General features: G+C 42.7%; 6 protein-coding genes across 6 annotated transcripts; 4 read left to right on the top strand and 2 right to left on the bottom strand.

Moving 5' to 3' along the window:
- Positions 1-868: 868 nt before the first annotated feature.
- Positions 869-3,154, top strand: J3458_020657 (uncharacterized protein; the record flags this gene model as incomplete). The annotated part of the gene is made up of 3 exons (XM_066122158.1): positions 869-1,032; positions 1,101-2,523; positions 2,615-3,154. The coding sequence occupies 3 exons, from the start codon at positions 869-871 to the stop codon at positions 3,152-3,154; spliced, it is 2,127 nt and encodes a 708-aa protein (XP_065972785.1).
- Positions 3,155-3,310: 156 nt separating this feature from the next.
- On the top strand, positions 3,311-4,154 carry J3458_020656 (uncharacterized protein; the record flags this gene model as incomplete). Its single annotated transcript, XM_066122157.1, has 2 exons — positions 3,311-3,833; positions 3,898-4,154. The coding sequence occupies 2 exons, from the start codon at positions 3,311-3,313 to the stop codon at positions 4,152-4,154; spliced, it is 780 nt and encodes a 259-aa protein (XP_065972784.1).
- Positions 4,155-4,287: 133 nt separating this feature from the next.
- J3458_020655 (uncharacterized protein) lies at positions 4,288-8,503 on the bottom strand. Its single transcript, XM_007817561.2, has 4 exons — positions 8,076-8,503; positions 7,573-7,913; positions 5,314-7,474; positions 4,288-5,243 (listed from the first exon to the last, which is right to left on the bottom strand). Exons 1-4 carry the CDS (start codon positions 8,190-8,192, stop codon positions 4,776-4,778), a joined length of 3,087 nt encoding a protein of 1,028 aa, XP_007815752.2. The 5' UTR covers positions 8,193-8,503; the 3' UTR covers positions 4,288-4,775.
- Positions 8,504-9,752: 1,249 nt separating this feature from the next.
- Positions 9,753-12,426, top strand: J3458_020654 (uncharacterized protein). The gene has a single exon (XM_007817560.2). The coding sequence runs from the start codon at positions 10,151-10,153 to the stop codon at positions 12,290-12,292; it is 2,142 nt and encodes a 713-aa protein (XP_007815751.2). The 5' UTR covers positions 9,753-10,150; the 3' UTR covers positions 12,293-12,426.
- Positions 12,427-12,579: 153 nt separating this feature from the next.
- J3458_020653 (uncharacterized protein) lies at positions 12,580-13,386 on the bottom strand. The gene has a single exon (XM_007817559.2). It carries the CDS (start codon positions 13,277-13,279, stop codon positions 12,746-12,748), a length of 534 nt encoding a protein of 177 aa, XP_007815750.2. The 5' UTR covers positions 13,280-13,386; the 3' UTR covers positions 12,580-12,745.
- Positions 13,387-14,248: 862 nt separating this feature from the next.
- ALG7 (tunicamycin resistance protein) lies at positions 14,249-16,044 on the top strand. Its single transcript, XM_007817558.2, has one exon. It carries the CDS (start codon positions 14,476-14,478, stop codon positions 15,889-15,891), a length of 1,416 nt encoding a protein of 471 aa, XP_007815749.2. The 5' UTR covers positions 14,249-14,475; the 3' UTR covers positions 15,892-16,044.
- The last annotated feature ends 6,059 nt before the right edge of the window (positions 16,045-22,103 follow it).

Genomic DNA, 22,103 nt, shown 5'->3' with positions numbered 1-22,103 from the left:
GTAGGAACTCGGAAGCCGCCTGTGCTGATTTATTCACACACCATTGTCACACATGATAGACTCGTCTTTTGTCAATACGACACGACAGGGAATCGAGGGCACGTACGTTCTCGGAGCCGGGTCAACGGAACACGGACTTGATGCTGATAAACATAGTGTGTGTTGGTCGTCAACGTCTGAACACGTTTGCTTGGGTCCATCTTCAGTCGATTGTTGCATCTATATATATGCGCCACAATCCGAGCTTTGACGAAACTCGGGCTTGTGCGGAAAAAGAACGCGGCGGACCACGACAAATCAACTTGGCCCAGATGCAAACAATACGATGATACAATATCCGAGATTCATTGATAAAAAAAGAGAGAGAGAGAGAGAGAGACCACTTTGGCCCTAAATGTCTTGCCTATTTATGAGCTTTCCCCCGCCATAAGAAGAATCCAAGTGTCGGACAAGACGAAAGACTTTCGTCAACCTAGCATTCTATTCTCCGCATATATTCAGTCAGCCGTTGCCGGATACGCTGTAGTGCCCCATGACAACCTCAAAGCAAGAGCCCGTTGCCATCATTGGTACCGCATGTCGCTTTCCAGGAGGCTCCAATACTCCGTCCAAGCTCTGGGAGCTGCTTCAATGTCCACGGGACCTCCTCGATGGCGTGCCTCCAGGCCGTTTTGATTCGACTGGGTACTTCCATCCGGATGGGCATCACCATGGCACAACCAATGCCGAGCATTCATACTTCCTTGATGATGAGGGTTAGGGTTATCACTCCAACCACGCTATTGGGTTGATAACATGGCAAACACTGTTTTGTTTTCTTCCGCTGTCAAGACGGCCTGCTCGACTGCTGGCCCGTTTGACCATTGAGATGTTTACGCTGGAAGACTTCATCATTGGCCGCGCCATGACGTTCAACGACGATGATGTCGGCTTGGAAACTTGCACAAGTCTGCGGATATCTGAGTCCTCCGATTCCCGCATTCGAGCCGAGTTCCTTTGCCACTCTGGTCTCCCGTACGACAATGCATCCGTGTTGATCGCTTCTACACTCAGCTCGCCCGGCTGGGCTACAACTACAGCCATCCTTTCACGGGCATCAGGTCCATCTACCGCAAGGCGGGTTTTGCCACAGGCCTGATTGAGGACGAACCGGGTCGAGGCTGGGAAGATGATGTCATTGTTCATCCATCGTGGCTCGATGCCGCGATACAGACGGGGCTCGCGGCATATAGCTTCCCGCAGGACATGCGACTGTGGACGTTGCATGTTCCCACGTCTGTCAAACTATTAAAATCAACCCTCACTTCACCAAATTGGGACACGGCAAGACAAGACAGCTGTCATATAAAGCCGGCATTGACGATTCATCAAATCGCATGGTGGCCGATGTTGACATTGCGGTTGAGCACAGCAAGGCATTCGTGCAATTCGACTCGATCGGCCTCCAACCTTTTGTGTGACTCCGACGCTACCATATTCTCGCAGTTTCAATACAAGATTGCCGAGCCCAATGGGGAGCATGTCGTGTCTACAGATTGCCACTTTCCAGCGGATCAGGAGGAGATTGTCCTGGCAGCAGAGCGTATGGGCCTCTACTACATCCGCCGGTTACTGAAAGCGATGACGCCCGACGAGGAGGAGACTATATTACCCCATTATCGTCGTCTATTGAGCTGGGGCCGATACATGTTGGACAAGGTTACCTCTGGAAAGCACCCGACCGTGCCTCCAGAAGCAGTCAACGACACCCCCGACGTCATCAAGGCCCTTGTCGTGAAGCACAACTCTGCTGTCGACGTCCGCCTTGCGGCAGCAGTAGGGGAGAATATTATCCGTGCGGTTCGCTCCGACGGGAGCACCCTTGAATACATGTTACAAAACGGCGAGCTAGATCGCTTCTACGAGGAGGCCGCCGGGCTCAGAATCTCAAACACGTGGATTGGAAGAATGCTTTCTCAAATTGCACATCGGTACCCTCACATGCATATCCTTGAAGTTGGTGCAGGAACAGGCGGTGCTACAAGGTCCTTGCTGCCGGAGCTTGGGACCGCATTTTGTTCATACACTTATACGGACATCTCTGCTAGCTTCTTGGAACGTGCTCGGGAGCAATTTGGACAGTACGGTTCTCGGATGGTCTACAAGACTTTTGACATGGACAAGTCACCAGTCGAGCAAGGCTTCAAAGAGGGATTCTACGACATTGTCGTAGCGTCAAACGTCTTGCACGCCACAGGAAAGCTCCACGAAGCCATGGCCAATGTGAGACAACTGCTGAAGCCGGGAGGCCATTTACTCTCTTTGGAGATTCAGAGCAATGAGCTCCTTGGAATCGGCTTGATCATGGGATGTCTGCCCGGCTGGTGGGCTGGAGCAGAGAGCGACGCCCGCCGCAGTTTGGGACCGGCGCTCCCATTGTCCAGATGGCATAGTTTGCTTGCCGAGACGGGCTTCTCTGGGGTTGACACGGCCACTCCGGCGATGCACAAGCTTCATTCGTACAGCGTCTTCTCCGCACAGGCAGTTGATGATCGCATACGCATGCTGCGCGATCCTCTTGGCCTTCCGGCCCCAAGCACCACCGCGAGATTTGCCTGGGCGGTGTATAAAACAGATGCTTCCCTCAGATGTCGCGCTTTTTATCGACTTTGCACAAACGCCAGCTGGCGCAAAGACCGGCCATCTCATTTCCGAGCACCTCCCGCAACATATCCCAGTCGCCTTGCACTCGGAGTTCTTCAGTACCAACGGCACAGTAGTCCCAGGTATCTCGGCTGAGGAAATCGGCCAAGTCTTCAAGGGCTCTTGGCAGAGTCTTCTGGCAACCCCTGATGCCGTCGGCCAGGCCAGGACAATACCACTTCAAGAAGTAGACAGCCACAGCATAATTGGTGAGCCACTGACCGTCGTGGACTGGAGCACGGAATCTGTCAAAGTGGTCGTTCAGCCTATCGACTCCGGCCAAATCTTCCGCAGTGATGGAACGTACTTCTTAGTCGGTCTGTCTGGTCAACTGGGCCAGCCACTCTGCCTCTGGATGGTCAAGCATGGCGCTCGGAATGTGGTGCTTACGAGCCGAAGCCCAAAGGAAGACCCGAAATACATCAAGTCAATCGAGAAGCTCGGTGCCAATCTCAAGATTATGACAATGTAGGGACATCAACGGGCCCCTTTGCCGCATACTGTATCGTGTTGAGCTAACAAGCCATCTGCATAGGGATGTTACGGATCGCAACTCACTTCACGTGACATATGAGGAACTCTGCAACACAATGCCACCCATAAGTTAATTGGTGTTGCAAATGGAGCCATGGTATTAGAGGACGAGTTGTTTGACAAACTGTCATTCGAGTCGTTTGACCGTTGGGTCGCTCCCAAAATAGACGGAAGCCGCCTGCTCGATGAGCTGTTCTACAACGCACGCCTCGACTTCTTCATACTCTTCTCCTCTCTCGGAAGTGTCGTCGGGAACTCGGGCCAGTCCAGCTACGTCGCTGCTAATCAATACATGGTTGCCCTCGCTGCCCAGCGCAAGAAGCGCGGAGTCCCGGGCTCAGCCATCGCCCTCGGCTCGCTGCAGGGCATCGGCTACATCTCACGGTCAGACTTGGACGAAGACCACTTCACTAAGCTCGGGTACAGAAACATTTCCGAACAGGACTACCTCCAGCTCTTTGCCGAGGGCATCGTCGCGGGCAGGCCAGGGAACCCGGATAGTCACGAAATCATATCCGGCCTGAGCCCAATCTACGAGGACGCAATCAAAAGCCAGCTTCTGAAAGACCCCGCTCATGCTGGGCCCGGACGAGGCAATCAACGACAAGATGCCGCTCGTAGAGCAGGGGGTCGATTCTCTCGTCACCATCGAGATCCGTACATGGTTTATGAAAGAATTAGACGTCGACATTCCCGTCGTCAAGATTTTGAGTGCCTCGTTGACGGTTGCGGCGCTTGTCACAGATGCCGTGGCAAAGCTTCCACCATCCCTTTTGCGCAATCCTGCGGTCCAAAGTAGCCCTCCTGTTTTCACACAGTTCATGCCCAGGCCGCAAAATGAAAACGACGATGGCACTTTGCACGTCGCGAGTCACTCGGTGACTAGTAGCCAGACAGGCCTGTCGACACCAGATACGCAGCCATCATTGCCAAAATGAATATTGAAAAGGGGAAAAAGAAAAAAGGGTTGGTTCTCGTTCTTCTCTAATGCACCCAACAGGCCGCAAAGCCGCATACGTCCCACCAAAGATCACTGCGACCTTCTTCAAGGCAGCGCTGCAGTTTGGAAGGGTCATCTCGGTCATCTCTCTGGGGTGCTGGACAAGCTTGCGCGGCATTGTACTCGATCTTGCTCCCAGGTAGGGAGGCTGTCGTTGTTAGGGAGGTCGGCGATATGTACGCCCGTGGCGTCGCATCGTGACATTGACCAGTCACCATACAGGTGACATTGCCAAGAGCAATCTTCGTCGTGGGTTGGGCTGAATTAGAAAAGCAAGCGGGTATTTGCTAGGGATATCCAAAATATATACTACTAGACGATACTCTTTGCACGCCGCAATATCGAGCTGTACATGTTGCTCCAGATCAGAGATACTCCATTCGCCATGTCACTATCCAATCCCTCAAAGCCCGAGTCGTTCCTTGCATGCCATCATGCGTCATGATTGTAGCCCAAGTATTGCTATCCATTGCCATGAGATGCCCGTCACCAAAGTCCCAGCTACGCCTATCCTGCCTCGTACTCCCCATATCCAATCTCGCATATTCACCCCACAAGTCTACAGCTTGCCGCTACGAATTTCCTTTTCAAATATTTTTACTCCCCACACATCATAAAATGGCAGGGGGCCAACCGTCTTGTACCTCAGTCGAGATCCACTGTCCATGCCTTCGTCCTCGCTTTCGCTTTCAGAATCCAAGCCCTCTAGAGGAAATACAGGGTATTCTTGCAACGAGCTGCCATTGGCGGGAGCGTGAGCCTTGTCTTTTCCCTTGTTCTTTGTCCTGTTCATTGGCTCTTGAGAAGAGGGATCCGCAGAACACTCCGATGGCCGCACCACTCGGTCGACTCGGTCGTCCTCCATGGCTATCCATTCCAGCTTCAGTTGGGGGTGGTGAGAAAGATTGTCAACAATGAATCGCAGTAATTCCCGCATGACCCAGATACAGGTGTCATTGTTCTTGAAGTGAAGAATATTGATTGCCCGGAGATTGATGAGGCCAGAAAAGTACTGCACAAAAGCATGCTAGGAGTTGTCAGCTACTCTTGTATTCACATGCACTAGAAATCCCTAAAATGCGCGCGCCTAAACTTACCACAGTATGAATGTTCATGCTTAATGCAAGTTCTTCCAGCTTTGCGCCTCGGGTGCATACAAGTATCATCGTCTTGACATTGGTGTCCCAGTTTGGTCCATTGGATTCGTCTTTAATCATAAGTCTTTTGAGAGTTGGCATGTGCTTTTTGAGCACCAACCGGCGAATTTGATCGATTGATGTAGCGGTACGGGGCGCAAAGCTTTCAGGTTTATGCTTGACACTTCGCTCCAGCATAAATAGATCGTCTAGTTCTGGAAGCAGTGCCATGCACGTCAAGAATGAGGCGGAAACATGGTCTGTAAAAACACTCCGTAAAGCAATCGGGCGAAACTTCTGCTCTTTCGTGAGCATAGACCAAATAGGCGCTTGGTTTCCAACATTGATGAGGGTCAATTCTTTAATGCACGCCACATCAATGGCTTGCGACAAAACAGACGCCTTGACGGGGATGAGGCAAATTTTCAGAGTTTCAATGGACATTCCCCTAGTCTTGCGTGCATATGAGTCCATATCCTGCTTCAAATTCTTGCTTTTCTGAGTACTAGGCCTATCCAAGAGGTCTTCGATTTCAGACTCAAGGATCCTGATCTCATTAGACACTTCTATTGCGCCTCGGCTGAGAAGTGAAAGTTCTGAGTCCAGGGCGTTGGCAACAGTAGAGCTGCTCTCATTGACCCTCTCATCACGAATTTCCAAAACTCTTTGCCCTGCTTCGAAAACTAATCGGCGCAGTTGTGCCAGCTTTTCGATGATTGCTGTGCGGTCTGTTTTTCTGGGCCTGGATTCTGCGTGGATAGGATATTGGTTGGGCATCATCGTTCGAAGGTTCTGCTTTGAAGTAGTTCCTGATTTACCGCAGGACTCACCATCTTGTCCACTTGGGCCTTGTCGCGGCGCCAAAGTTTTCGATGTGGAGAATTCTGTCGGCTGCTGATCGTCGAATTCGTCAATGTGTTCATCTAAAGTTTCCAAGTGCTCGATATCGATATCGTCGGGACAGAGTTCCCCTCCGTTCAGAGATCCCCGAACCCCGTTGGACGACGCCTTATTAATCAGCTGGCGCTGACCAAGATCTTCACTGGCAATAGGTGCATTATAACGTGGGGTTTCGTTTTGATCGATGTCAGCACCTGTACCTGCCCTCGCCATGTCGGCTGTAGATTCTGGCTTCTGTGGCGTCGATTCTTCGGCATGGTTGACCGTGCCACTCTCATTATATATTGAATTCTCTCCAGCCACATCAGATTCCACGTATTTCCGCGAGGCTTTCTCAATTGTATCAAGGATTTCTTGTTGAGAGATGGAAAAATCTCTAGAACCATGCATAATTGCCATGAGCCTAGTAGATACTGTTCGAATCGATGAAATGTACTCTTCGCGAGGGTCACCCGGCGTAGCCTTTGACTCTTGAGTGGTTGTCTCAGACTTTGGTTGGAGGTTTAATGAGGCACCAAGTTGTACCGGTGACTTCTTGAGCAAATGAGGTTCTTCGAGGTCAAAGACCTTGTTCAGAATTGATTCTTGTATCTTTCTCTCTTCTTGAGCTCGAAAGACCTTTGCTGGGCCGGTGGTGTCAAAGCTAGTGGCATTTTCTGATGTTGGAACAACCTGGTATTCATCATCAACATCTGAGTCGTCAGTATCCGAATCTGTCGGTGGTCTTCGCGCCTGCTGTGCCAAGGAATCGGACAAGGACAGCTGGAGTTCCTTGATAGTGGAAAAGCAGTTTTTGACACAAGTTCTGAGTTCAGACAGGATATCAAGATTGTCAATGTCCAACACGGACAGGGTCTTGAGTGACTTGAAACCTGACAGAGTCAATGGTTCCTTGTTATCCGAACCTCTCTTGCCTAGCTTGTTTTTGGGGGTCGGTCTGGACGAAGGCGGTAATAGAGCGGGTGGTGGCCCAGGAGGGGGGCTCCCAGGTGGTTGCAAAGAGGCTGGTATGGGTGGCCCAAGTGGTTGCAGAGGAGGGATCGTATCAGGCCAGTGGCCATTCGGCTGGTGATGAGATTGACTGTCAATAGATACAGGCAGGGGAGGTGGCGGTGTATAATACGAATCTCCCGCCTGCATCCGAAGATGTAATCTCTTCAGAGATTTGATACGGTGAAGCTGTGCATACACGGGTCTACTGAGCTCAACACGAATATTCCAGCTGTTCATTCATGGTAGCATGAGTCAGCATATCTAACCCACACCCATCGGTCTAGATGAAAATATTGTAGCACTACACGCCGGGGGGTGGTGACTCACCGAAAAGACTCCAAAGAATGTGCTCGCTTTAACGTCAGGTACAACAATGTATTGAGGAATTTTCCGCAGCTTGCGCTGTATAAGTAAGGTTGATACGAATGCTCTCCTTTGACACCGGCACTCAAAGTGTCCATCGAGAGGTCCTGCAGGTGCTGAGCATAGTTGTATTCGCTGGTGGTGAAGGTATCCAGGCCACCAGCCAACCCGTCAATCGGGGATTCAATGTTGATATCATCGTCATCGGGGAAAATGATGTGGAAGCTGCGATAGAGCTGGGCTGCTGCCAGCTCACGGAACCGTCTAGACACCAGGGCTAGACAGATGAGATCACCCTGAGAACACTGTTCCAACGGCAAGTCTGTCAGCAAAAGGACCCGACCAACAAATAACAGTCCCCGACGACAGACAAAAAAGGTGTCTGTGTGAAATGTGCTGGGGGCTAAGAAAGCCATGCCCCAAGTATCAAGGTGCTTCAAGGCTGAGTGCAATGGGAGACCACGTACGTGGGAAACAATTTCCTGCTGGGTTTCGGCTGGCAGGTCGAGAATTGTGATTGACGTCCTGGATGGTTGGGAAGCTGCGGCCGCTGCAGCCTCGCCGCCGGTTGTAGTTGTCGCCATGATATCTGAGATTAGGCCACGAGGCGGAGTAGTGGAGGAACCGGCGTTCGAGGGGCAGCTGCGCGAGGTTGACGACAAAGCAGCAGTCAATGGGTAGAGTCAGATGTCAGTCGTGAGTCGGTGGCCAAGCCGAGACGCTGGCGACGCAGACGCAGATGCGACAGAACAAGCCGTACTTGCGACGCCAGCAGAAATGACGGATGTATGCGCGGAAGCAAGAGACGGAGACGAAAGACCAGCCTCGTGCAGGTGTTGTGGAAGTCCGGCAGTCTGTTGGAAACGGACCTAGGAATTTGAGGAGAAAGAAAGAGGGTCTGGTCGGTACTGATGGTCAGTCGACCCACCCCCGGCCTCGAGTTAAAGCAGTGTCCGTCAATGCATGCACTTTACCGGGCTTGCGCCTGGGCACATCATCCACACAATGCAGGCAATGAGGTCGCATGCCTGTTGGCCCATCGCCCTTGACAGTCTCCGCTCACGCCTCCGGCTTTGGTGTGGCCCAGCAGGACCATATGTTCGCTGGGTCCGGCTGTGGTGGCGGGGCGCGATGTCGCAACGGGCGTCGGCCGCGACGCCTGGGACCGTCGAATCAGGGCTCCAATGTGTCTGGTGGATCTTGGAGACGTCTGGGCTGACGAACAGCACGTCAAGTATCTTCCACGTCGTGATGGACTGATTGAGCGAGCGGGTTGAGGGCTGAACTGAATCATTAGCACAGTCCACCAGGGTCATTCTCCATAGGACCAAAACGACGACCGGGACAGCGCATTGCTAGGAAGTCCTGCAAGACGCTTCGGGGACTGCTTTGACTGACCTCGGCCTTGGAATGAATTGGCAAACACCAGGCATTGGCATTTGCAAGCCACCAGTCAGCAATCCGTTGCAGGCACTCCGTATTGATGGGGCAATCCGTGGGACTTCAGCGAACCGGCCTGATATTTTGATGCGGACCTGAAGATATTACTTGGCTCATCCTCGATGTCAAGGAGAAAAATAAGATGGCCAAGGCCTACAACAGTTGTGGTGTTCAAGGGAGATGACAAAGCCCCCAGAAGGGTTCATTCCACTGAGCTCGCATGTCTAGCTGTATCTCGGTTCCACCTTCCTCAACTTTGAGACAAGCTGTGCTGTAGGGTAGCCTAAATGTGTCTTAAATAGTCGAAATGGCACAAACAACAATATAATTGCACATCAATATTGGAGGCGTGAACCAAGAACATGGTACCAAAGGGGGCTTTGTGCTGGTCAAGGCATACAGCTTCTCCACACAGACGTGACACTCACCCTTGCTCTTTGGGCACGCCAACATGCCTACACCATGATTTGTTGCCGGCCTGCAATCTTCATGGATCCTGTGCAGACCCTTTCATTGTATCCTGCGCTGGACAAGTCTACCTGCCATTCCTCATTCCTTAGCTTGCTTAGGTAAGAAAGGATAACATTAGCATCACAGCCACAGCCGCCGCCACATGTAAACAAGGAGCCACTCCACCGCGCGACGATCCTACCCCCCCACTAGGCTGTGTCAACGACAAGCTTGAAACCACTCAACAAACCTCCCAACTACACCTCGCAAAAATACCTGGGAAAGCGCGGGCTTTCCCATTTTCTTCGTCGCTCTCTTGTCCGCTCGACAGCTGCGTGAGTCACCCAGGACTGGCTAATCATGCATGTAGCTGGTTTTCGACATCGCCGATGAACGTTTCCAAATGAAAGACGCTCCTTGTCCGTCCAGCGGTCCAATACATCGACAGCGTTCAAGCACCACAACCTCTCCACTTCATATCCTGCAGGACCCCCATGTCAGTCTAATCCTCGGTAGCGGAATACTCCCAGTCAAGCAGTGTCTACATATTATACATGGTCCTTCGCCATCCCGACCTCCCTCGAATCCGACAATTCTCTTTTCCCCCCGATAAGCGCGGGCTGGCTCAGCCATTGGTCTACCGTCTTCAATAATGGCGGATACAGAGGAACCTCAGTTCAATACTCTCGCCGAGAGAATCGCTGCCCTCAATAAGCAGAAAAACTTCAATGGCAATGGCACCGCCGAGACACCACGCAAGCGCGCGCCCCCTCCAGCGCCTCCTGTGCGACCAAAAAGTCCGAAAAGAAGTGAACCTGCTCCAGCCCCGGGATCTGCTTCTGTCAACGGGCACTCTCATCCATCAATTCCTATCAGACCTGTGAGGGGGAATGCGCCGCCTCCCTTGCCTCGAAGAGATACTCAAACTTCTGTCGCAAGCAATGACTCTTCGGTCACAAAGCCTGGCGGCGGCCCTCCACCATTGCCAGGACGGCCAGCAACCTCTCAGACTCCCCCGGCGCTGCCTCGGAGGGCATCAGCTCAGCCGACGACATATCTTTCTCCCCGTCGCAACTCAGCTTCTTCGGAGGTTTCTCAGCTTTCCACGGTATCTACGTCGTCATTGGGGCGGACGACCTCGTCCAATACCAGCTACACGTCCAGTGGAAGCGCTCCACGAAAGATGATGGCTCCTGCTACCTGCGATGCGGCGAGTCTGCCCCCTCTACCCCCTTCGAAACGAGACCTCGAAGCCAGGGCAAAGGAGGCCGCTGCTCAAGAAATCGCTGTAAAAGACGCGGCCGCTAGGGACTATAGAGCCAAGCAAGCTGCCAAAGCACAGGAGGCCCGAGCCGTCGGCAACACTTCGTCCCCGGCCCCCCCCGCTCGACCCAGCTTGCCACCGCGGTTACCGTCAAGGCCAGCCAAATCCCCAAGTCCAGCACCAGCACAAACCCGTTCGGCGGTTGAAGTTGAAGAAGCAAAACCAGCACCTCACAAACTTCCCTTCGGCACCATTAAGGGTTTTTCTACCGGGAAATCAACCAAAGCGCCGCCCATTTCAATGCAACGGCCACAGCTTCCTTCCAGACCATCTGCCCATGCCGAGGCCACCGGGGACGATTCACCCCCGCCAGTGCCTCTGTCGTCGAGACCTTCTGCAGCGCAGATTCAAGCCGCAGCATCTGAGGCCGCAACCGATGCATCAAATGGGGATAGTAAAGAGCACGGTACTACTGGATGCTGGGTGTGTCGAGATTGGAGTGGACCAGATACTGTGGCAGCACAGTTTCCGAGACAATCCCTGCCTCGTAGTGACCCTGTCGGCCATCTTGCCCGTGGCTTGTGCGGCCCTTTCCAGTCATACGACGATAAAGCAAGGGCAATATTTACATGGTGTCACCACAACATATCGTACGACACGGTGTCTTTCTTTGGCAACAACGTGAAGCACATGTCTGTTGAGGACACCATTTTCAGTGGTTTGGCAGTATGTCAAGGCTATGCGGAAACGTTCAAGGCTGTGGCCAATAGAGCGGGGTTAGAGTGCGTAGTTGTTGGAGGTCACGGAAAGGGCTTCGGTCATACGCCATTGAAAAAAGGTGAGCGACCGCCTCCAGCGAAAGCAGACGGGCACGCCTGGAACGCTGTCAGAGTGGACGGTGGCTTCTGGAAGCTCATCGACGCTTGCTGGGGAGCTGGACACATCTGCTCGGCGGCCAATCTGTACAAGAAGGAGTTCTCTCCACGCGAGTTCACCCTGACCAACGAAAAATTTGGCCTTCGCCACTTCCCTCAGGACTCACGGCTTCAATACAGGAGTGACGGACGCACTATTTCCTGGGAAGAATATTACACTGGAGGCCTGGATGGGGAGCCACACCAATGGTATGGCACTGGAAATAATGAAGGCATTGCAGAGGAATCTGTGGAGCCAAAGGGTCGCGATATATCAGTTCATAGCGGGCAGGTCGTACGATTCCAATTCTCCAAGGTTTGCGAGCACTGGACATCGGAGAAGGCTGGGCTGGGGAAGCCTGCCTTGTTCTTGCTCAGTATCCACGGGCTTGGCGGACGTAAAGATGAGATTATCCTTACCGAGACCAACGGATACTGGAACTGGGTAGATGTCAACGCTCGAGATCTTGGAGCTCCGGGACAATCGGTGGAGATTCTAAAGCTCGAGACGATGGATAACAGGGACGCTCGCGGTGTGACGGCGGAAGAGTTCAAGTCAAAGAAGGGCAGGGTCGGCATGTCATGGTCTTACATCGCCAAGTGGAACTTGGTATAACGAGTTACGAACAGCTTCTCTTGAGTGGCTACAGACAAATTATTGATTGGGTCTACCTACGTAAAGTATACACGCATGGCGTCAAGGTCAATGGGATAACTAGCATTAATACACCTAAGTCTTCGTTTCCCGAGCTTACTTTGAGAATATTTTAACGACGTTTGTCACTCGTAATGTACTATTCAATACAGATGGTAGCATATTAACCGTGTATAGTAATTCGTGCCCCAACGCCACAGGCACATGCAATAAGCGAGCCCGGAACCATATTACCATCGTGCTACAGGTAGTCATGGGCGCCATTCCCACCATTTGTTCAAGATTTGACGGTTTCATGCCATCATTACAAATTCGTCGGAAACTGCTTTCGTGTCCACCCTCCATACCTATATACCAGGAGCGGAATTAGAATCAACGCAACCAAAAGGAACCCCAACACGGACGACCCCCAGCCTATGCCCAAAGCTCTTGAACATCTGCGGCCCAGCCAGTGGCAGCAAAGCACCAACCGTACTTCTCAAAACCGAAAATGCCGCCAGCCCCGACGCCGCGTACTGAGGATACGCGTCTACGACGTACGTGAATAGGCGCCCAAACACTTAAAATACCAAATCCAAGCGGCACGAGACCAACAACGGAGACAATCCAGTTCACTACCTTGTCGGCGGACCCGCCGAATATGAAGAATGTGACGGTTATTGCTAGCGCAAACCATATACAATCCCGGAGCCGCTTCTCGGGCTCATACACGCCATCATTGGCCTTTGTCACTCGGACGACCGTCCTGTCGGGGGGCAGGTAGAACAAACCCAGGCCGCACACGTAGCCTGCCAGCACGGCGAGGTAGACGAGCCCCGTGATGCCGATGGAGAAATGGTACGTGTCCTGGAGGAGGGGCGGTATAGTATTAAAGAGGAGGTGCAAACAACCATAAGCAAATGCCATATATAGAGAAACGCAGAAAATGGTGGCCGAGGTGAAGAGCATCTTGAACGGGCGCACGAGTCCATTCACGACGATCTGGTTCTTGGTCAGAGGCGGCGCGCCAGGGCTCAAGTAGCAGCTTTGCAGCTCAGGACGGCGGCACAGTTCCCCTCGCAGCCTCCGCGTCTTGCGCTCAACAAGGACCTGGTGGGTTGGTCTCGCGGTTAAAAGGCACCATGGCGACGACGGTGCCCGTTGCCGGGATGAACGAGATCCAAAGCTCACAACCCGTCACCCAACAGTCTGGGAGACGAAGGCTCCCACGAGCCGACCCAGAGTCGGACCATACATCGGTCCTACCCCTAGATAATGGTTTCCAACTGTAACAGAAGCGCTGTCCGGGCAGTCCCCAGAGCAGTACTATCCATTCTGGTTCTCCCTGTAAACATATTAATTGACATCTTAGCTTAGTTCAACTTTATTTCCAATATACATCGGCCGTGGCCCCCGGCGTAGGCTCCACCTGTTCCGCTGTGGCAAAGATGTCTGGTGTCTTTTGGGCACAGACTCCCGTCTCGTCTTGGCTACGGCACGCAGACAATAAGCATTTGCACCTTGGCGTTAACGATGCCCTCTAGATAAATAGGGTAGCTCCGTGATTGTAGGACTGGAATAGAATGCCGACTTGTCTGTTGTCGAAAACACAAGGAACAGGAGGGCACCGGGCTGAAGAGAATGAGCACCACAACCTGGTCGTCTACCAAAAGTCACACTCAATCTTTGCTCTTCACATAAGAAGCCAGTACCCCGGCATACCTGGCAACCTACTTAAGTACCTACCTACCTACCTAGGTAGGTAGGTACCTAGAGTACATATGGGTACGTGGGAATATGACGGACTGGAGACTCTAGTGGAGTCGAAGGTTTGTTGCTCCGTATCCCAATTAACACGCGCTCTAGCTAAAACCATGCACTGACCGCGTTAATTAGCCCCGCCTGCCAAAGCCTCCTGCCAAAGCCACCGTGGCAGCTGCATCGTCATATTAAACTCGCAGCTTCATTTTCTCATCGTGTCCTCCTGTTCTTGAGCACTTATCACTCAATCTTGCACTTGGCCCTTTTACCCCTTCGTCAGCTTTTTTTTACCTTCTTTTCTTCCATCAAAAGCCACGAATATTCTCCGAAACAAGTCATACGACGCCAATTGGCAACAATGCCATAACCTCGGCACCACAAACCACGAACCCACCATCTCCAAAATGCGCGCCTCGTCGCCTCCCAACTCGCCAACATCCCTCTCCCGCTCCGAAACTCTCACCCTCCTTATACTCAGCGGCGCCTCGCTCTCCGTCCTTCTCAATACCTTCCAAGGCGATGGCGAACCCCTCATCGCCTCGCTGGCCCTCTCCATCATCGCCTTCAGTCTGTGCTACGCCATGATCCGCTGGCTCGGCCCAACCTTCATGCGCGCAGGCTTTCGCGGCCGCGACCTGGGCAAGACAACGCGCATCGAGATCCCCGAGTGCATGGGCGCCGTCTGCGCCGCCGTCTACCTCCTGACCGTCATCGTATTTATACCGTTCCCCTTCTACAAGGACATCGTCGCCGCCACGTCTGGCGGCGGTAATCGCGATGTTGTTCTGGAGCAGGAACATGTCGACCACGGACGCTTCCTCCACCGCTTCCCACACAACAAGCTTGCTTCCTACCTGGGTGCCATCATATCTCTCCAGACCATTGCGCTGCTTGGAATCGGCGACGATCTGTTCGACATTCGATGGCGGCACAAGTGGTGGATTCCGGGACTCGCCAGCATCCCCCTGCTGGTCGTGTACTTCGTCGACTTCAACGTCACCTCCATCGTTATCCCCGTCCAATTACAACCCTACATCGGAGAATTATTCGACCTCGGCCCCCTGTACTACGTCTACATGGCCTGCATAGCCATGTTCTGCCCGCAAAGCATCAACATGCTTGCCGGCGTAAACGGCATCGAAGTATCCCAATGCCTCGTCATCGCCGCTCTCATCGCCTTCAACGACTGCCTGTACCTGTTCACGCCCTACCCGCACCCGGCAACCGACTCGCACTTGTTCTCGCTCTACTTCCTCCTCCCCTGGATAGGCGTGTCCGCCGCACTCCTCCACCACAACTGGTATCCCGCAAAGGTCTTTGTCGGCGACACCTACTGCTACTTCTCGGGCATGGTCTTCGCCGTCGTCGGCATCCAGGGCCATTTCTCCAAGACCCTGGGCCTCCTCCTCATCCCCCAATTCTTCAACTTTGCTTACTCGGTGCCGCAAATCTTTGGACTAATTCCCTGCCCGCGCCACCGCCTCCCCAAATTCAGCGCCCGAACAGGTCTCATGGAACCATCCGTGACTCCGTGGAGCCCCGACCGCCAACCGCACCCTCTCATAGCACAGGGACTACGTCTCCTCGGGAAGCTGCACCTCCTGAAGGTGACTGTTGACGAAAAGGGCAATTTTGTGGAAACCAGCAACTTTACCATTTTGAATCTGTGGCTGGTGTGGCGAGGTCCCTTGCGAGAAGATAGACTGGCGACGGAAATTACGTTGCTGCAGCTGCTTGTGGGACTGTTTGGTTTGTTTGTAAGGCACAAGCTGGCCCTGCTAGTCTTTAAGGAAGATAACTGGGGTACGACTGCGTATTAGATAGAGCACTTGGCTGGCCGCATGTCTCTGCTAGGCGCAGGAGAAGATAGAGCTTATGAATTGCTGTCGTCTAGTCTACATAGCTGAATTGATACCCGTGAAATGAACTCGGTTACCCGTTGACAACAGGCCCACTTAGTTGACCATTAATTCCGGGACAGCCATAAAATTTCTGGACGCTCTTAAAGCTTTCAAAAATCTAATAATATTAATATTAAATTAAATAAATTATATAATTAAATACTTTTAAGATATTTTATTATAAATTATATTATGATTGTTATTATTAGTTACCCTAGAGCTATTATAAGCCATTCTAGTACTTTTATATATAGTTTAAGTGGGAAAACCCTTTTTATAAGAAAAACCCTCTTACTTTTATTTTAAGTTATTCTTACCTAGAGCTATAGAAGTAGTGTAGTTTTATAGTTTTATAGTTTTTATAGTTTTTATAGTTTTTATAGTTTTTATAGTTTTTATAGTTTTTATAGTTTTTATAGTTTTTATAGTTTTTATAGTTTTTATAGTTTTTATAGTTTTTATAGTTTTTATAGTTTTTATAGTTTTTATAGTTTTTATAGTTTTATAGTTTTTATAGTTTTATAGTTTTTATAGTATAGTATTATTAAGGACTAGCTATACTATACTATTATAAGTATACGTCTTTAAAAAGTAAAAATAAACTTAAGAAAAAAGAGAAAAAGAAAGAAAGGTTTCTCTCTTTTTACCTCTCTTTATATCTCTATTTAACCTATAAATTATTTAAGTTAAGTTTAAGTTACCTTTATATTAGGTTTAATTTAAGCTTAAGCTATTAGCTTAAGCTTATAATATACTCTTTTACTTACTTAAACCCTTTTAATATTTAATTAATAGCTATATAAAACGTGTTATACCTCTTTTTACTCTTATATTTATTTATTTTTATTTCTTTATAAGAGTAAGATAAGTTAAGTATAAAATAAATCTCTTATAATATCTTCTTCTTATTCTTTATAACTCTTATTCTTACCTTTTTCTTAGAATAATTTTAAATCTTATTATATATATTTTCTTATAGTATTTATTTATTAAGCTTTTAAATTAATCTCTTTATTCTTACGTTAAGTTAAAAGAAGAAAATAATAATATAACTAGTATTATTAGCGCTCTTTTACTCTCTTTTACTTTATACTTTAAATATTATTTAAGTAACTTTATTATAAAAGGTAACTTTAATAAGAATAATATTTTTAATAATAAAAAGCTTATTAACCTTTATACGTAATATTAAAATTAACTTTTAAATATTAGCTATTATAAATATACTTTTAATTTTAATATAATATATTAACTTTATTATAATACCTATTAATAATATAATTAAAAGTTATATATTTACGTGGTAAATTTTAAGCTTTACTATTAGTAAAAGAAAGTTAAGCGTATTATTATTTATAATAATTATATTATTATTAAAGCTATTAAAAAGAGTATTAATATTAAAGTTTTTTAGGTTAAGTTTTTACGTAAGTTTTTTTTTATAATAAAAAAGTTTTAATTTATACTTACTTATACTTACGTTAATATTAATTTAATTTAAATAATTAACTTCTTTATTAAGTTTAATTAAAATTTCTTATTTATAGCTTAATAAGCTATTATTCTTAGTATATCTCTTACGCTTATTATTTATTATAAAGGCGCTATTATTTACTAGAATTCTAGCTATTAAGTAATAATTATAAATTTTTATTATAATTAAGCTAATATTACTTAAGTCTTTAATTAGCTTATTAATAATTAACGTTTTAATTATAAAGAACGTATTATATAAATAACTTATCTTAAAAGAGTAATTAAATCTATTAGCTTATCTTTTATTAGCTATAATTAACGTTTTATTTATACTTTTAATATTACTTTATTAGAATTTTCTTTTATTTTTCTTAATTTTATTACTTACTATTAGTCTCTTAAATAATCCCTTAATAATTCTAATAAGCTTATTTTAATTAAGAATCTTTCTTTTATTAATTCTATTATACTATTAATTACCTTTATTTCTCGCTTTATTATATCTTTACCTTTTATAACTTAATAGTTAATTACCTTTACTTCTCGCTTAAATATACTCTTATCTTTTATAATTAAGTAATTAATTACACTTACTTTAAATCTATAATGTTTCTTTAAGAGAAAGAGATTTAATATTAATTAAAACTAATATTTTAATAATTCTTTATTAATAAATAAAGGTAAGAATAAGTATAAGAGAAAAGCTTATAATTATTCTTAAAATACCTTTAATTAAGCTTTATTTAATAGCCTTTTCTCTTATAAAATTAGCTCTTATACTTATAGTATATTATTTTATTAAGGTTTCTTATTATATACTAATAGTATTAATATTAATAGTTTTACTCTTATTAATATTACTTTAAGCTTTTAATTTAGTTCTAGTTTATACGCTTTTCATTAAAGGTTTACTTATTTATTAAGTGTATTAATCTCATTAATTTATTTTATTTTAAGCTCTTCTTTATTCACTTAATTTAAGGCTAAAAACTCTAATAGTTTTCTCTTAATATTACTTTTATTTACTCTAATAAAAGTTTTTATTACTTTTTATTAATAGCTTACTTTATTTTATCTTTTAATTAATAAGAATTACTCTTTATTAATATTATTAGTTTATTATAACTTAAACATTACTTTACGTAAGCGTTTTATATTTAAATTAGCTACGTGTTATCTCTTTTAATTACATTAATTACCTATTAAATAAAATAGTTTTTTTTTTATTTTCTTTAATTAATATTTATAGTTAATTAATTTAAAAAAATTTACTAGTCTCTTATAATCTCTTTACTTATATAATTTAAGGCTCTTAAATTATATTATTATTTCTATTACTCTTATCTTAACTTATTATAAGCTCTTATTACTCTTCTCTTTTTTTTTTTTATATAAGTGCTATTATAATTATAGTAATTTAAGCGTAACGTAAAGGTAATATAAGGTTATTATTTTACCTTATATTTCTTTATTAGTTTTTAAAACGCTTTAATATTATTATCTTTTATACGCTTTCTAATAGCTCTTAAATTAATTATATATAATTTACCTATTTTACGTAAGCTTTTTATTTCTTACCTCTTTTTAATACGTTTTTTATTATAAGAATCTCCTTTACCTTAAATTTCTTTATTAATTAATTGCTTATCTTATTATTTATTTACGTTAACTTAAAGCTTAATTTAAAGTTTTATAACTTTTAAAATAAAAGTAAATTATAAGTTATATATTTTAAAAGATTAACGTAAAATATTAAGTAAATATTACTTAAAACGTTTAGCTTTATTATAAGTAATATTAATACGTTTATAACCTTATATTTTATTATAATTTAATTTAACTTTTTACTTAATTAATTTATTTTAATATTTTATAGGTATAATTAAATATTATTTCTAATCTTAAACTTTTTTATTAAATATTATTATTTACTTATTAAATTTTAAGTATATTATTAAGTAAATATAATTATAGCTTAAGTTAAATTTATTTCTTTTTATAAGTAATTAATAAATACTATTACTCTTCTTTTTATTAAGGTTTTTAATTTTTATATATAAGGTAACTTTTAAATAATAATTATATTAAATTTATATAAGACTTTATTTAAGCTTATTTTAATTATAATTAAGTTTTAATTATTTAAGATTAATTAATAAGTTATAAGATATTTTATTTAGTTTAATTACTTAAATAAAATTATAACTTAAAGAATTACTTATACCTTTTAATTTACGCGTTTTATATTATTATTTATTTATAAGTAGTATATTATAAAGAGAAGTTAAATTATTCTTATAAGTTTATAAAGTATTATTTAGAATTTATTAAGTTAATTTAACTTATAATTTATAATAATTTATTTTAAGAAGTTATAAAACTATTATTAATATTACTTAAAATATTTCACGTACGTTTTAACTCTTATTAATATTATAGCTTTTAGTTATATATATTTAAATAATTAATTTATAATAATTATTAAGTATTTAACGTCTCTCTTTTTATAAGTAAAAAGGTTTATTATAAAGTTAATTAAAATTTATAATTAATACCTATTTATAATTAAAATTAATTATAAGAGTTCTTATTAAAGCTACTTACTCTTATATCTCTTATAATAATAATAATTACGTATAAATTATATAACGTTTTAAAATATCTCTTTCTAGTTATAGTTCTATTAAAGTAACTTAAAGGTATTATTTTTTTAAGGTAATTTACTATTAAGAAGTTATATACGCGTTATATAAGTATTATTATAAGTAACTTTTACTTTAAGGCTTAAATATAGCTTTAAAATAATAGCGTTTTATATATAAAGAGAGTATAATTTATAATTTATTCTTATATATTTACCTTTTTAAAGAACCTTTAAGTATTCTCTTAAATAGCTTTAATTTAATATACTATTACCTTATTCTTATATTAATTTTAGTTTTATAAGCTTTAAAGATAAAAATTATTAAATATCTTTATTTTTAACAAGAATTTAATAGTTTTATTAGCTTTTTCTTTATTATTAATAATTAAGGCTAGGTTATCTAGTAATATAAGTAATATATTTATTAGTTAAATAATACTATTAAAGCGTAATAAAAAGGTATTTTAATTTTAATTTTTTTAAAAGAGTATATTAAAGTATTACGCTTATATTTTAGGTTTATAATAAAGGTAAAAGTTAAATAAAAAGACTATTTTTACTTAACACGCTTATCTCTTTAATATTTTCTTTAATAAAATAAAGTATTTTAAGTTTTTATAATTTATAAGAATAATAAATAATTATATAATACTTTAAAGTTTTATTAATTAAGCTTTTAAGTAAAAGATAATAGCTAAAAGCTTCTTATTATAAATAATATAATTTCTTTTTAAAGCTATAAGTCTTATAAAGTAATATACTATTAAGTAAAGAACTTTATTATTAAATTATAATAAATATCTTTTAAGAGTATTAATTAAGTAATTTATCTTTATAATTATTTTCTTTATAAAATTCTATTACTTTAAAATTAAGTATAATATAAACGCTTTTTTTAAAGACTTAAAGGTAATATTATACTTCTTTAATTACTTAAATTAAACGCCTTTTTTTAATAATCTTAAGAGTAAGCTTATAAGAGATAAGAAATTTAATATAAAGTTCTAATAAAAGTTTATAAATCTTAAAAATTCCTAGACTTTTCTTTAACGCGTAAAAGATTTTTAGTTATATATTACCTTTATCTTCTTTAAGTTAAGATAAATCTCTTTACTTACGTGAATAATAAACCTAAGATATTTTATCTTTTACACGTAAAAAGTATATTTTTTAATATTTAAGTATAGCCTTATTACGTAAAGTTTTATTAATACCTTATATACTTTTTATATATAATCTTTTTATAAGCTACTTAAGTAAATTAAGATATTATTTAAATAAGCTATTATAAAATCCCTTAATATTTTTCTTAAGGTGTTATTAATATAACGTTAAAACGTTATAAGAGTGCCTATTAGCTTAAATAAATATATTAGTTATTTAAATAGCTTAAATTTAATTTAAAATACTATTACTTCTCTTTTAAAGTAACTTAAAGCTTATAAAATATTAAACGTATATTTAGCTTTATAAATTACCTACCCTTAAAAAGAGACTATAATATTTTCTTAATTAATAAAAGTAAGTAATAGTTTTACTTTATAACTTTATTTAAGGTATAATAATTAAATTAAAATTATTAGCTCTTATTAAGCTTCTTTATAAGTAAAATTAAAGCTACTATTAATAAGAAACTTACGTGAATTTAACTCTTATTTATTAGGTTTATAACTTATTTCTTAATCTTTAATAGGTATTTATATAATATATTATAAAGTAACACTTATAATAACTTAAAGTTAAATTTATTTAAACGCTTCTTTAATTATATATAATAGTTTAATTACTCTTAATATAAGAGAAGTTTATTTGCTTTTTTTTAATTAAATAAGTTCTTAAAATTTTATAACTTATTAAAAAGCTATAATACTTATTCTTACTTTTAATTTACCTTAGCTTTTTATATATATAAGATTATTATTATTTTACGTAAGCTTATAGCTATAAGGTAATACTTCTTCTTTTTTCTTTAAGCTTATTAAATAAGTTTTATAAATATTAACTTTAATAC

The sequence above is a fragment of the Metarhizium acridum genome (assembly GCF_019434415.1).
Source record: "Metarhizium acridum strain ARSEF 324 chromosome Unknown scaffold_574, whole genome shotgun sequence".
Lineage (NCBI taxonomy): Eukaryota > Fungi > Ascomycota > Sordariomycetes > Hypocreales > Clavicipitaceae > Metarhizium > Metarhizium acridum.
This window is presented reverse-complemented; position numbering and strand designations above follow the sequence as displayed.